The 16,117-nt window shown below is 39.9% G+C and overlaps 1 protein-coding gene across 1 annotated transcript in view; it reads left to right on the top strand.

Moving 5' to 3' along the window:
- The window catches only part of rbks (ribokinase), a 35,358-nt gene that overhangs the window by 5,601 nt on the left and 13,640 nt on the right, over positions 1 to 16,117 (top strand). Inside the window, exons 3-7 of the mRNA XM_008399674.2 lie at positions 4,957 to 5,089; positions 6,106 to 6,169; positions 6,561 to 6,623; positions 8,367 to 8,531; positions 12,868 to 12,959. Of these exons, the coding sequence (XP_008397896.1) occupies positions 4,957 to 5,089; positions 6,106 to 6,169; positions 6,561 to 6,623; positions 8,367 to 8,531; positions 12,868 to 12,959 (517 nt within the window). The remainder of the gene's footprint in view (positions 1 to 4,956; positions 5,090 to 6,105; positions 6,170 to 6,560; positions 6,624 to 8,366; positions 8,532 to 12,867; positions 12,960 to 16,117) is intronic.

A 16,117-nucleotide genomic window follows, 5' to 3' on the forward strand; every position in this document is an offset into this window, starting at 1 on the left:
CCCACAACTGGTTAGTCATCGCCTGCACCACAGTGTGTTAGTTGAAAACAAATTCTCAGCCTCTTTGTGAGCAATGACACCTAAAGCAGCTTTAATATCAGAGCTGAAGCCAACTGAATGTGAAAGAGTTTTGATTTATTTTTTAAAGGTGTTTATGTCATGTTTTAGTGAGTTCCTTAGTCATGAAAAACACATGCCCTCTCCTACTGAGGGGAGACGCTTTAATTTTGGCTCTCATTAGAAACTCAACCAGCGACTTTTTGCTTTGAAGGGCAGGAGTTGTCAATTAGAGCCTTAATAAGCTTACGGAAAACGGTCTGGTTCTGGGCGGGAAAGGCGGGGGGATTTTTGGATGGAGGTCAGAATCCGGATAGTGGAGTACAATTTCAGCTCTTCAAAGTGATGCATCTGGCTTTGAAGGTGGAAATCCAGTCAGGGTTTTTGGCACCGTGTTAGTCAAATACGGCCCACAGTCTTAATTATCTCTTTTCTGCTTTAGATGCTCAGCTGTTTCTCACTCTGTCTTTTTCCAGTTGTGACTTCTTCAAACACTCGAGCAGCCAGGAGTTATTTCTACCCTCCGCAGCACACTGAAAGGAGGCGCAGATCTGCTTCTCATACTTTTATCGCTTCGTCAAAGAAATAACAGCGCCCCCTGCTGCCACAGATTTCTGACCATTTAGAATAAACTTTTCCTTGAAATTGGGAGCAATAAAATAGGTGTTCTCATAAAATAATGGCAATGTTATTACTATTTACATAAATGAACAATTGCAAACTAAAAAAAAAAAAATCATATATAGTTGGTAGAATGCAGCATCGCAAAAGGTTAACACTGGAGGGAAGGATTAGTTTTCATTTATTGGAAAGATTGCGGAATTGCCCGCCTTTCTGGTAGATATCTTAATTTGGCACTCTATTTGTCTTTTACTTTCTCAGAAAAGGTTTTTGTATAATGTCAACAACTAGATTTTGATCAAACCTGTTTCATTTCCAGGTCTTAGAAAGTTATTTTTCATTTTCAAAATTCCCATTAATACAGACTTTTTACTATTTTATTATTGTTACTAATTTTGTTAATAAGACAGGATATTTAATAATATATCAGATAATTTGAATGTAATCAGAATATCAATCAAAAACAAAAAGATGATGTTTTAGTAGAAAGATGTTTATACTTAAATATTTATTTATACCACATATTTATAGGCCTTTAACGTATTGCTGTATGACTTATAATTACTGATTCATGAACAGTGATTGTTTATTTTAAAGGCAGTTTATTAAATGTTTATAAGTCAGTTATAGAAATCTTTATGTAAATAATCTTATGTATTTATGATACAGTAAGATGTTTTAGAGGTCTGCCTGGAAATCCTTATTATTGTCTATAATTGAGTGAATTAAATAAATTAAAGCAGTAATGCATCCATGGCTGTTCCAGACAATGAGTATACTGATAAGTGGCTTGTTATATGGCGCTATAGGCTGCCTCTGGTCACTAACTGCATAATGGCAGCTTGCACGTGGCTCAGATAAATGATGTGAACAGAGAATTAAACGCCCACATATGTGCCTATTGTTAGCAAAGCAGTTCACCAGTTGTCAATGTAAGGTGGCTTAAGCTCGTCCCCCTTTTCACCTTTTTCTGATTTCCTGGAACTTCAGTAACATTATTCTTTTATGGACAAGGACGATTACACAACAAGGATCTAAACAGCCTCCTGGACTCAGAAAAATCACTTCTGTGACTCATAATTTGATCTAAAGGTCATTGCACTTGAATTAAATTAGTTATTATGCAATAATGTAGTATGCATCCTGTTTTAGAAAACTTCTTCTCAGGTAAAACCTTGATGTCCATCTCGGTCTTATTTTTAAAGTTCCCGGTCCACATTAGAGCCTCTGAAAGAAAGTTCAGATTGTGGAAAAAATATTTTGGGTTTGTTTTTGTCCTCATTTACTTCCCTGTGATTCTTGCCAGCAGCTGAGGTGCAGACATAGGAGAGGGAAATGAGAGTCAGCCTCAAAGCAAACAATCCACGTCATAGAACACCTGCTTTGGCCTCTTGGTTCCGTGGGAGAAAACACACTGAGGTCGCACTTTAGCACATAACTGTGCTGTTTGCCCGGCGCACTCACCACAAACAACAATAGCCGAGTGTGTTTCTGCATTTTATGAGATGTGGGTGGTTTGAGTCAAGAATTTGGAAATCTGTTTGTCTTTACTGACACTTACATGTCTTCAGGTGGAAACAAGCCAAAGGTTTATTCATTATTATAAAGCTCGAATGTCAGTCCTTTTAAGAACTATACATTTATGTAATAGTGCTGGAAAAACCTCATAAAAATTCAAATAGCAATGGAAAAAAATTTGTGAAGGCCTGATTTTTATTTTTGACCTCATAATACGCAGTTTATCATTGCTACAATTCAGGCTTTTCAAGATTTTTCTAAAACTTCTAAGGCACATTCATTTAAACAATGTTCACTACCTTCATGCCAACATCCCATCAAGAAAAAACATCATGTTTTATTTAGTTGTTTCATTTTATCTTTATTCTTTTGTAGTTTTCTGGAAAACCAATAGTAACTTTTTGATTTGATTCTCAGAAATATATTGGATGAGATATAGCTTGAAGAAGAAAAAAAAACCTCCAACTAGCACTTTTTTGATATTTTGTTGAATTACAGCTTCGGAAGAAATAAAGCAATTTTTTTTCTCAAAGTTGTAACTGTTTTGTCCAAAAAAGTATGCTATGTTGTTACTCTAAGATATGTCTTAAAAATGAAAAACGGAAGAATAATTCATCTTTTATTTCACCTAGATACACTTAACTCAGTGTATCTTAACCTATCTTTTATTAGCTTAGCATAGCTTAACTTTGTTCAGCTTATTTTAGCAAAATTTGTTCTGGCTGTGATTAGCTTAGCTGATCACAGCTAGTTGTGATCAACTAGCTTAATGTAGCTTAGCCTAGCTTTTTTGTTGTTTTATGTCACTGAGTTTAGCCGTGGTTACCTTTACCTAGCTTTCTTTGTTTAGCCTATTAGCTTTTTTATTCTAGCTAGTTTGGCATAGTTCAATTTAAACTAAATAACCTTTTCCCTTGAAGAAACCAAACGTAAAAATCATAAGTTATTGATCTGGACCATTATAGAATGACTATGATTCACATAGTTTTTTAAAGAGTTTTGCTGCTTAATTTAGTTTCTATTCCAACAACTAAGCTATCTAATTGCTAACCATAGATCTTCACCCAGATATAAAAAAAGAAACAACTTTTTTTTCCCCTCTGTATACACTTATACATGGTTGCTATTCTGTTTTAGAGATATGAGGAGTGTATTTTAGTCAGATATTGCAAAGAAAAATTTCCAAGACTTAAGATGTTTGCTTGGGTTGGATTTTTGTGTCTTGTTTGGTCCATTCTTTATTATATTCAGTCCCCTTTTGAGTAAGTTTTATATGAAAGACTATTCAAAACAGTGTGATCTGGCAAGACAAAGTTTCCTGAGGAAAATAAATATAAAAAAAAGTTACAAAAATGTAAAATTATTTGTAGCATTCAAATTATTCAAAGGTTACAATGCGTTCAAAGGACAAGTGTGCTTTGAACACCTACGTGGGTGTTCACCTACCTTTACAATCTTTGTTCTTTTTCCTAGTAGATACATTTCTGCCTCACTAGCCTAATATTCGACTATCTTGAGATTTGTTTTCTTTTCCCTGTGTTTTAACACACTGATGCAAAAACACCAGGATTAAAAAAAGGGGGAAAAAAGCTGCTCAATTACTGGAAATCCTGTGTTTGAGTAAACTTACAGTAACAGCACACCTGTCACAAATATGCTCACACACATGCTTAGAGAAATGCATCAGTGCTGTCAAAAACAAGTTTATGATACCAGTTTGCTACCCACAATCCTAGTGGCCTCAAGCCAGTAGTGCCCAGGGCCAGACCACAAAGCCCTCACATGTAGCCATAAGGCTCTATGTTATCTCACCCCTTCGTTACTCACCACCTATTCCGAATCATTCAGAGGATTCAGGGGATAGACATCTCCTTCCATATGCACCTGTGCAGGGTTGAACTTTACCAACCAATGAGTCAGGCATCAGGCAAGTTGAGACATCTTTGTTATTTGCTTGTTGCATCATTTTCCAATTTTGAAATGGTTGCCTTGGATTATTCAGATTTAAGTAGAATGGTGCTTTTTTGAGCGATGAAGCAATTTCCAAATCCACATGCTTATATTTTTTCCCCTGTAGTTTTGCCTGCCCGTTGCCTTTCTGTTCTATTCTGCTCGATTTTAATCTTGTTTACAGCACAGTCAGGGCTTTCTCCCATTCACTAGAATTCCCTCTATTTAGATTATCTACCAGGCCAATCAGCAAACAGAAGAAGATATGTACAATGACAATGATTTTCTGTGCTGTTTTAGAATTGTAGTTTTCCTGTAGTTTTAGCAATGGTAGTATAGAAATTGAACAAAGCCTTTCAGTCCGTGTTGGCCAAATATTTAATTTACATTAACAGTCATCTGGTTCTGCTCAGCACTTCACTCTTTGCAGTGGGAGATGGTCGTTTACAGTGAAGGCGGTTTCATTTTTTTACAACATTGAACTGGTGATGACGTACATCAAATACAAACATTAGTGATTGGGTACATTTAAAACTGCAACAGTCCACGCCTTCAGGAAGCAATTGTTTTCCTGATAGCCGAGAGCCCAGACCCTCTGTCCGAAATAAAGTGTTGGACAAGAGGCTGGTTTTTACCAGGATACATGTGGTTGTGTCATGTCCCATTTCTTCATCCATTAAAACGTTCTTTACATTGTGTTGAATCTTGACTTGCAAGACCTTCGGTCAATCAACAGATTCTACTGGAAATGTTTCTCACACATTTTTGCGATAATTGAATGCAGCAATGTTTTTTTCTTTTTTACCCCAGCCAGGCACCAAGGCTACCGAAAGCAGGAGAAACAATCCGTGGTCACAAGTTCTTCATTGGCTTTGGAGGGAAAGGAGCCAACCAGTGCATTCAGGCAGCTAGACTGGGGGTGAAAACTGCCATGATCTGCAAGGTATGGAAGAGACTTGAAGTTTTCAACCAAAGCCAGGTGCTGGTAATTTGGTTGAGTATGAGTTGAAGTTTGAATTTCTTTGGCTTAGTTCATCATCTCAATTGTAAGTATTTTTACTCATTCAAAATTGTCTCACTCACTGCAAATACCCAACCATCAGATACCATGGTCCACCAACTTAACAACTCCAACAAACCTTTTAGCTTCGTTCCCACTTCACTATATCAACTGTCCATGTCTCATTTTTTTCATGATCAATACCATAGCGCATGCATTTGCCCACCCACGCCTGCGCGCCTTCAAACAAGCGTATTCCCAAACCATACAACCTCGAGTCTCCAATCAGCAAGCTCAGCGCGGCCTTTCAACCTGCGCACTAAAGCGCCAAAGCCCCACCTCAGTCAGAACAAAGAGGCCCAATCGATATCAAACTAGTGCGGGAGGAGCTCTCCGGGCATGGGGAGAACCCAAAAATAGACACCCAGGCTTGTCAAAAAAACATCCAAGACGAAAGGCCGCTCTTCAAAGAGAACGGGGCCAAGCAGCCAATACCATTCCAACCCACAATCACAGTCAGCTAGATATGCTCGCATTGAAGCACGTTTTTTTAGAAAGCGTGGGTTCGAATTGGAAGCCTCAGGGCAAGGTGGGGACCCCTTTCACAACCCGAAGTAGCTACAGATGTGGACATCCCAAAGCGGATAAAGGAAAGAGGGGAAGGAGGGAATGGAAACGATAGCGAGGTGGGCATGAAGAGGCGTTAAGGCGGGGTTATCGTGTCTTCAAGGCTTGGCGCAGCTGGTCGTGTGTTTCCGGGTGTGTGCATGTCTTGGCTTTTGTTTGTTCGTTTTTGCACAATTTCGGCAACGGCACCATGCCAGTATGCTGGCAGGGCGCACCAAAATCCAGCCCAACAGAGATTTGAGTATTTCACTTTTCAAAAGTTGCCGCTAACCAAGTCTGACCCTACTTGACACTCTCTTTGTTGGAATCGTTTTGCTCTCAATCTCCTCTAGGTTGGGAAAGACTTCTTTGGAGACAATTATATCCAGAATTTCAAGGACAATGATGTACACACAGGTAATATTTTTGCAGTTTTTTTTTTCTTCTCCACACTCAAGCAAATTTGGTTGCCATTGTCATAGTGCACTACATAAGACTCCCATTCAGATTCACATATTTCTGGCATTTTGGATTAATCATTTTGTTACATCAGCACCTTTAGCTCTATTGCTTTGGCTAAGAATTTTAAACTATTTCTAACTAAGCTGCTTTTCAAATATTGTCCTAAACCCCTTGTAACATGGTTCCAGCCAAATGCACACAAAGCAAGTGGTAGGTACTGCAATTCTGGCATTGTCTTCCATAAGTGTATAAAAAACATCTAGCACTGAAACAGATTTGCTTTGCTGCAAAGACAAACATTAAATGCGTTTCAACATAGGCACTTTTTTCTCCTTTTCTGTCTTAGACTTTGTTTGGCAGACTTCAGATGCAGCCACAGGAGCTGCTTCAATCACCGTCAACGATGCAGGTAAATGGTTGTGCCGCTAACCTGTACTGCCCTGCTGAGATCCAAAAAGCTCTTTGAGATGGAGAAATGATTTCATGCATGCACAGCCAAGAATACCTGTAGGCTATCAGCACTCTTTTTTTTCTTCTATAACACACGCATACACACAATACACCCGTGTATATCTCTACATTTAAGTAGTTCCAGGAGATTTACTGTCAGTTACTGAAATAAAGAGCTTATAGTTACTGAAAAAAAAGAGCTTGTCTTTGGATCTCAATCTTCAATCTTTATCCCCTCTTTTATAAATGAGAGTTGAACTAATATAGAATCAGTTAAATATTGTTTTTTTATATCCTTAAACCATAGAAATACTGAATTGTATTTTAATGTGTCTCAGAAGGGTCCTGCAAGCTAAAAGCTGCTTAAACACAGTTGCCTAAAATTATTTGTGCTCATTGATGACAATGACAATTTACATCTCAACATGATTACATTTTGAAATAAATAGGTGAATTTCTATTTTATTTGTTCGGCTTTGCTATCATGGTTTTGGGTTTTCTTCAAAGGAACCATTGGTAATGGATATTTGAAACCAGTTAGAAATTGCTAATTGCTCAGGATTGAAAAGGACAAGAATGTCAACCACACAAAAAAGCAAAAAAAAGAGAAAGATTTTAATTGGCTACAATTAGATTAGGTGGGCTTTTTAATTTATATCTGTATTCATGACCATTGACAGGAGGGGTGATTAACATTAATTACTTATTCATTTCTCCACATATGAATGGGTGAAATATATTAAACAGAATGTTTGACTTTAGAGTTGGTGCATCAGGAGCATGACTAGAGTGAGTTTGATTGACAAGGGCCAAGTTGTGGTGGCAGAGAATCTTAAAAAGGAACGATGGTGAACCAGTGATGGGATCATGGATGGGCCAGTGCCCATTGATTCTGGCTTGTGTGATCCAATCCAAAATATGAGTTGCTGTAGCTCAAGCTGCTGAAGATGTTAAAATTTCTTACTGGCCACTATGCTAGTCTGATGATTATGATCTCTCATGTGGATGGATTGGGCAGGATCATATGGATCTCTTAAGTGAGTAACAATTGGCAGTACTAATGAAAAAGGTGAATTAGTGAAAGCAGGATGTTGGTTTGGGAAATGATTTGAAAACCTTGCAGTTCAGGACCTGCCAACCCTCTGGCTTCTCTCGGTAGCATAGTGCATCCTGCTACAAAATAAAAAGTTATAAAAAAATTGTTTGAGTGGCACAAAAAATGTTTTGAGATGTTGACCTGGCTTCCAAATGCTGCGGAGCTCCATCAATTTGAACATTTATGGAATGCTTTGGACAAACAAGTACATGCAATGGACTCACCAATTTACAAGACCTACAGGATCGGCTGCTAACATTCTGGTTCCAGATACCACAACACACCTTCAGGAGTCCAGTGGAGTCCATGACTTGACAGGTCTGGGCTTTAGCAAGAGATGAACCAACATACTATCTGGCTGGTGCTCATGGTGTAATGCCTGGATGGTGACAGAATACTGTCTTATTTTTTTTTTTAATTCAATTTGGGAATAAGCTTTGTTATGTAAATGACAGTGTCTTAGAACCTGGCATATCTCCTGATACCTAGAATCTAAAGATGGTGCAATTTCTTTTTACCATGTATGTATGGGCTTGAGAGTTTGCATTGAGATTAAAATATGTCTGCTGCTATCCTTACACATGTTTTTTGCATTTCCATGGGCAGGTGAAAATGCCATTGTAATTGTGGCCGGTGCCAACATGCGTTTGGGTGAAGAGGAGCTGCAGCAAGCTCTTACTGCAATCAGAAAAGCTAAAGTCTTGGTGTGTCAGCTGGAGATCAGTTCGCAGACTTCTCTCCGGGCTCTGCAAATGGCTCATGACAATAAAGGTCAGTGTAACTACTATCGCATGCACAGATGATGCTTCTGATAATAAAAATGTGCTTTTAAGTAATGAAACTGAAACTGTATGATATAACCACCAGATTTGATCAACTAGTCAGATCTTTATTGTATATTGTGTGATGTTGGCTGGGAGTGTGCGAGGACAAAGCTTTGGGTCATCAAGGATTCATGTTGGGACAGTGAAAAGAAATGTGTCCAGAACTCTTAGCCAAAAGGTCTGAAGGCAGTTGCAATGTAATCCACTTGTCGGGAGGCCATCTGGGTTTTCAGATGTGTGTGTAAACACTACTTTTGTCCAAATCTTCAGTGACGACCCAACTGAGCCATGTTCTCTGGCCCAAGAACAATTTTTTGAGTTACGAAGAACCAAACTTGGGCAAGAGGGTATAATGTTGAGCTTTCTATTTCCCAGTCTGTCCTTTGAGAAGATGCCATATTCACAAAGAGCTTCTTGCTGGTGGCCTGAAAACCCTTTCCACCACCTTTGTAGAGCCAACATTTTTGTTTGTCTTTGCAGATCTTTAATCTTAGTGACAGTGGTGGAGTTGTTGTAATGAAAAAAATGGATCCTAAGGACTTAAATATTCATTATACCAAAATTAGAGATACCTGGTTGATCTTTGTGTATGTTGGAGGCAGAATACTTGTTTGTTTGTAGAAAATCAAACTTAAGTAATTTAGACTTGGCCAGGCTTCATTGCAATGTAGCAAACACTGGTGGAAAAGGAGATTTGTATACTTGACATTTTCTATTTGAGTGACTTTGAACAGAATGAAAGTAACATGTAAAACAAAGAGTCATCCCAGAGTTACAGCTTTCTAACGTTATTTCACCGTAATAATTTATGCCAAACGTAAAAGAAAGCAGCAAATAACACTGTCCATAAGTCCACTTCTGGATGAGGATTCTTGACCGTCTTCACCTGAGAAGCTTCATTTTTTGTCCCCACCCTCTGTCTTGTCAAACTCAACCCTCCACTTTTCTTTTGTCACAAGGTTACTGAGTTAATAATCTATTATTAGCAGCCTTCTGCGTCACAGAAACGTCTCAGGAGACTGTCACCCCTGTCATCAGAGACTGTCGTCCATAATCGCTCGCTGCAGGCTGCCAGTAGCAAAGAGTCGCAGCCGTAACCGTGTTGCAGATGGGATACCCAGATGGCCTCTCCGAGCGCCCCGCCCCCCCACCCACCCTCCGCTCCATGTCAGCTTGGCATGAAGCACCAGAAGAGATGCAAGGCGAGCGCAGACGTTTGGCAAAGATGCCACCTCGACGTTGCTGCACCAGAGCGTTGCGTAAATGGAGTTCTCTGGAGGGAACGGGTGTTAATGGGTTTAATAACGCGGGGGTGAAGCGACGCTCAATTTACGCAAATGTCACCAGCGAGCAACACTCGCTGCGGATGCCAGTTCCTAGAAAGTCTTGGTAACCTGTGAAGAAAAAAAGTTTTATTTATGCCATTATTTGAAAGGAAAATATGCGGAATTATTGCCACCAACCATTTAGTATAGAGAAGCTAATGGAAAAAACTCAGTTCTGATTATTCTTCTTCCGTTTTCACTCCTTTTTGTCTCTTCCACTTCCTTAACAAGATGCTGCTATTATATTTCTCACCAGATGCAATTAGAGCCTCTTTAAGCCCTTTCACATACTCACTGATGACTCATCCCTTTTCTGTGTGTATGCGTGTTCCTGTGTGTCTCACTGCTTTCTCTCTGGCCTTGTTTTCCATCCACCTTTCGTCCTGAACCAACCACGTCAACAATTTTCTTTTTTTTTTTTCTTTTTTATGCTCCCTTAAAACTCCTCTGGCTGCTCTCTCAGCTCATGTGCAACCAGACTTTGAACCAGCCAACACTAAAAAGCCCAGAGTCATGAAACACAAACACGCGTGCTCGGCTGCCAGACGTGACTCAGTACTCATACATCTCAGAATTGCCACATCTGTCCCAGCAGCTGTGAGCGTCCGTGCACTTGTGTTGGTTTGTGTGGTTTTATTAACACCTGGATAGGAAACAAAGCAGTCTGAGACAGACAGACACGTCAGTCTGTGTGACGTGAAGACACACCATGCATAAGTGGATGAGGGACTACATTCAAGCTGCTCTCGTGGGAATATTGATCAGATTCCTTCCGTGGATATTTTGCATATGTTCATCTTATGCATGCTCAACACCTGCACAGTAAAGTGACTCACCCTTGTGCGTAACAGCTGTTTTGTCTGCAGGAACAAAACATAATCTGATTATTGATGATAGCTTGAGTAACACAAGAACGTCAGGGTGTATCTTAACAACCGCAAGATCAATTCAGACAGAGTATTAAAAGTGCACACCAAAATATAATGTTCTCAGAAGAAATTAAAGATAGATATAATAAGCCTAATGATAGTAAGCAAATGACTTAGTGTGTTCTGCAGGAATCTTACAAAGAAAATAATTTATTGCCTTTTAATAAAACAACTAATTTAATAATTTTCCACCAAATTAATATGCAGATGTTTAGAACAATGTTTCACTCATTTAATATTTTTTCCAATGTTCACACTCTCTTGCCGTCTATTAAAGAAGTTGTTTTCCAGAAGTTCTGAAGTTCTCTTAGTAATTTCCTATGGACTTTGGTTGCTGTATCACAAAGCTTTTGGCACAAAAAGTATTTAAATAGCCGACGTAGAAAATGTATTTATACTATATTTACGTCCTTTGTCAGTTGGAATGCAGTGGGTCTCAAATGTGTGAGCTGCATGACCAGGTTGCTGTCTGATCACCTGCAAATGCCTTGGAGGTGGGAGGGGCTCAAGGCAGCACTCAGTGCTCGCTGTAGCTGCGGTACTATTGGGGCTTTATGTGCTGTTGCCAAAGTCTCCAAAAGTCTCCAATAACAGAAAAAAATTACTCGATTTGTCTCCGTTTCTTTTATTATTAAAAAACAAATTGCTAGAAGGGTCTTAAAAGATGGTAAATGTAGCCACAAAGTTACTAAGTTGGCAACAATGCTGATGATTAGACCTGGATGATAAGCAATTTCTAGTTTGCCAACATATATAACAAGATGGGAAACAGTATGACTGCAGCTTGACACCATTGTAAAGTTGGGGCTAAAGTTATTACCAAAACAAATGTTTTAATTTTTAATGTAAAGGCCTGTTGTCTTCATCAAAACTGCAGAATCCATGTTAATTTAACATCATAATGCAACTGATTAGCAACAGTAAGAAGGATAGACAGAATAATAAACTGACCATTTCTAACAGCATTTGCTTTGGCAGACAGATTGGCAAAGATCTTTTGATTTTACATGCACAGAGGCATCACTTTCCAGAGTTTGTGCGCTTGTCTTGAAAACTAGTCAGTCCGAAGTTGAGATAGGAAGACTGAAAAGAGTTGAGTCTCCTTAGATCATGAGTGCAAATACAGTAGAAGTATTTCATGTCCGTTGAAACAGACATTATTTCCACTTTTACTCTCCAGCAGCCGAGCATCCACCTCAAAGTGCCAGGTGGCCAAAGCCCTGTGCAAACCCACGCATCTGCTCTCTTCTGAGCCCACGCAAACACACATGCACACACACTTCTGCACAACAGACTTTGATGTCACCAGCGTTGATATGTATATTTCCCTCCAACTCTCAGACTCGCGCAAGGCTTTATTTTGTACACAGAGATATCGGAATTAATCGCCTCGTCAGGCTGGGCTTATCCTCGCACATACACAGAAATCGTGGTATTAGACGCATTAATGCTCTCATGAATATGCATTAGACAGTGATTTGCAACACATACAGAGGATTACTTGTGACACACAAATTCACTCTCATATACATCCGGAGAGGGTCACAACTCACGTAACACCCACACACATGCACACACACGCACATGCAAATATACATGGTCATATGCACACCTCATGTTGAAGTTTGTCTCCTCACGCAAACCTGCTAAATGTTGCTAGATGCGAGATCTTTTCACCGTTTATTCTCTTTTTCTCACAGAATGCTAATTTAATTGTTTAAAGGGTTTCTTTTTATAGCAGCTCTTCCACTTGAGCTTTGCTTTCCAGAGCAATCCCCAGCGGTCGCCTGCAAGCCTTTGTTCCAAGTGAAGGTTTAATTAAGATGTCTTGGCAGCGAGACTCAGAAAAGGAGAAGACAAAAGATCTCACCAAGTGAAACTGTTAAAATCCTTTCAAAAACAAGCTGACAGCTGTATAACCGGCTGGATTATTTTGAACATTTGCACTTTTCGAGCTCTGCTCAAGCTATCAGTTCTGATGTTTGACGCAGTAATCAATGAAACGGACCGTTTTTGTTTCTTATTGCAGTAAGGACGATTTTCAACCCAGCACCGGCCGTTCCTGACTTGGATTTCGGTTTCTACAGGGTCTCTGATGTGTTTTGCTGTAATGAGTCTGAGGTGAAGAATCACAAATAACACTCATGGATCATGCTACTGTTTACTTCCATGTACCATCACTCCATCTTTCTCAGACATGCATGCACAAAAAAACTGAAATTGCCATGCACAACAATACTGTTTAACTCTGCCTGGTCACCCCTTTGAACAATGGCTACACATAAACTGGCTGGGTGAACCCCAGGGGTGGCTGTGTGTGAAAATCCCAATAAATCAGCAATTTCAGAAGCACTCAGACCATATTTAGAATCAAGAACCACACCATGTTGAAGTCACTTTAATCGCCTCTTTTACTTGTTCAGGATCGGTGACATGGGGCACCCTCGGTGGAGTCCAAACCTAAACTTTGTGACAGCTCTTACAATGGAGAATGAATGTAAAAAAGTCTGTAAATTGGGCAGAAAATTAAATTAGCTACTTAATTAAGAACAGCTGGTTTTGAATTATTTCAAGCTGGAAAATGGGTTTTAAATGTCCACCTGATCGATGCACAAAAAAGCTCCAGCTCACAGTGATAATTTAAGAAATTAAACTCTTAAAAATGATCTTTTTTTTATTTATGTTGCTTAAAATGTTGCCTCTTACATTCCAAACAACATGTATTTGAAGATCTCCAAATGGCAACATCAGACGTAAACTGAGATGTGAGTTTAAAATGAACCTCTGAACACAGATGCATATGTGCCTCCTGCTTCATGAACTCCTGTCAACCCATCTATAAATCATCTATTGAGCCAAATAAACTCACGGCTTTCAGAAAGACAAAAAGCATGTCTCCAGAAAATGTATGCCAAGACACCCTGAACACTAACTGTCAGGCGATAACAGACGAGCTGCAGGGGGCAGGGACTGATGGGAATGGTAGTAAAAACAACAGGGCAGATGTGCTCTTTGGCGGAGTTAGTCACCCCCCCTATGGGGATGAGGTGGATGTCAGTTTAACTGGGTTTCTTTATTTGATGTGGTGATGCGGGGCGTCGAGGTACTGTCGCCAGGTGTGGGAACATGAAAGGGAGAGTTGACGAAAACGAAACATGTCTCCTCTCTTCCCCCCCCCACTCCTCCCGATTGTCAGGTCATGGAGGTGCTGTCATATTATTTACTGTGCGGGGGGAAGAGGTTGAAAGAGGTTGAAAGAGCACTAAAACATCCCACCCAGGAGTAGGTGTTTGTCATACAGTCAGTTGATTTCAGATCATTTTTGATCTAGCTAGACAAGCTGCAATATATTCCAAGATAAAGATTTGTTGCTTTACATAGAACTCCAAAGATTTTTTTTTTTTGGTATAAAGTTAAATGGATGATTTCACAATTTGTTTTGTCTTTTATTGAATATGAGCCAGGGCTGCACAGTGGCGCAGTTGGTAGAGCTGTTGCCTTGCAGCAAGAAGGTTCTGGGTTCGATTCCCGGCCCCAGTCTTTCTGCATGGAGTTTGCATGTTCTCCCTGTGCATGCGTGGGTTTTCTCCGGGTACTCCGGTTTCCTCCCACAGTCCAAAAACATGACTGTCAGGTTAATTGGCCTCTCCAAATTGCCCCTAGGTGTGAGTGTGTGGGTGCATGGTTGTTTGTCCTGTGTCTCTGTGTTGCCCTGCGACAGATTGGCAACCTGTCTGGGTGTATCCCGCCTCTCGCCCAGAACGTTAGCTGGAGATAGGTACCGGCAACCCTCCCGACCCCACCAAGGGACAAGGGTGCAAGAAAATGGATGGATGGATGACTATGAGCCACATTTTTCATGTATATATACACTTTAATCCAATGATATTCTAGATCTCAAACTACTTTGCTGACCCAAACAAAGCAGCTATTTTGGCAAATGAAGATTTTAAAAGTTGTCGGATTCCAGAAATACTGTGAATGTTGCCGAGATTGAAGCTGGATATTATTTCTGACATCCATGACCACCATTTGCATCTCACCTGGATCAAGACCCAAAAGCTCAGCCATTGATCCTTCCAGATATTTTCCACCCAGCTGACTATTTTGCAGAGGAATGGGAACAAATATCAATTAGATGTGTAAAGCTGGAAGAGACATCTCTCAACAGATTTTAACACAAATGGCCATCATATGCAGTCTGAGAAAAAGTTTTGAAGTTCTTGTGGCATTTTTATTCCTCTTCACAACTACTTTGTTTGTTCATCAAATTATGTAGAGCTAGTTGAGGTTCTACATAACCTCAACTATAACCAATATTCCTTGATTATTATGAAAATAATCAAGGAATATGAATATTTTCTCAAGGCACTAGATTAAGTTTTGTCCTCGTGCACTACTGTTTCTGGTCTTTACAAACTGATATGTCACCAGGCTCTCTAAATTGTGGAGCTTGTCACTTGAAAGGTCTGAATTTCCTTTTAGATCTATTAGCTTCAGGAGGATAATTTAATTAGGAAGTGATTTTAAAAATTGCCCTCATGAAATGTATTAAAGTGTACAACTATTTCATGAAGACACACTGATTTAAATTCCAACTAGTCATTTTAGCATTTTTCTTTTACATTTGCAGTTTTTTTAAGTGATTAAAAAACAACAAAAAAAATAATGTTATAAAAACCTGTAACAACAGCCTTGTTTTGTTTTTTAATGCATAAACATGTACCTTCCTTTAAATACACCCACACTGTTAGCAGATTTTTAGTGCATATGCTTTAAAGAGAACAGGTCCTCTTGTGTTTGTGTGTGCACGCAAACACATGCACTAACACACACATACACACACACGCACACACACCGGTATGCCTGAACAGTGAGAGAGCTGTAATTCTGCTCATATTTCTGAACACAGAGGGAGGTAGATTGATTCCCTGCCCTGGTGTGAAGCCGATGACTAACAAAACGGTTCTTTTCCTCCTTTGGCATTCGAGTTGGCTGCGGGCTCTGAAAGCACCGGTTTATTTTTGAGCTGTCCCAGATCACCGCTTACTCTGACTCTCTGACAGATCTCAGTTTGGGTGAATCTAAGCGGGCAGATCCCCATGTGTGTCAGCTGCTGGTTGACCCTCCCGTCCGGACGCTGTAGCCGACATGCACCGTGCACAGACAGGCGCGTCTCACGGCGACGTGCCCCCTGCTCGGGATACGGAGGAGAGAAAGAAAGGCTTTGGGATGACAAAGTGCAAGGCGCCCTTTGATCCTCAGCCAACATACCATGC

Source organism: Poecilia reticulata, linkage group LG22 (genome assembly GCF_000633615.1).
Source record: "Poecilia reticulata strain Guanapo linkage group LG22, Guppy_female_1.0+MT, whole genome shotgun sequence".
In the NCBI taxonomy this organism is placed as follows: Eukaryota; Metazoa; Chordata; class Actinopteri; order Cyprinodontiformes; family Poeciliidae; genus Poecilia; species Poecilia reticulata.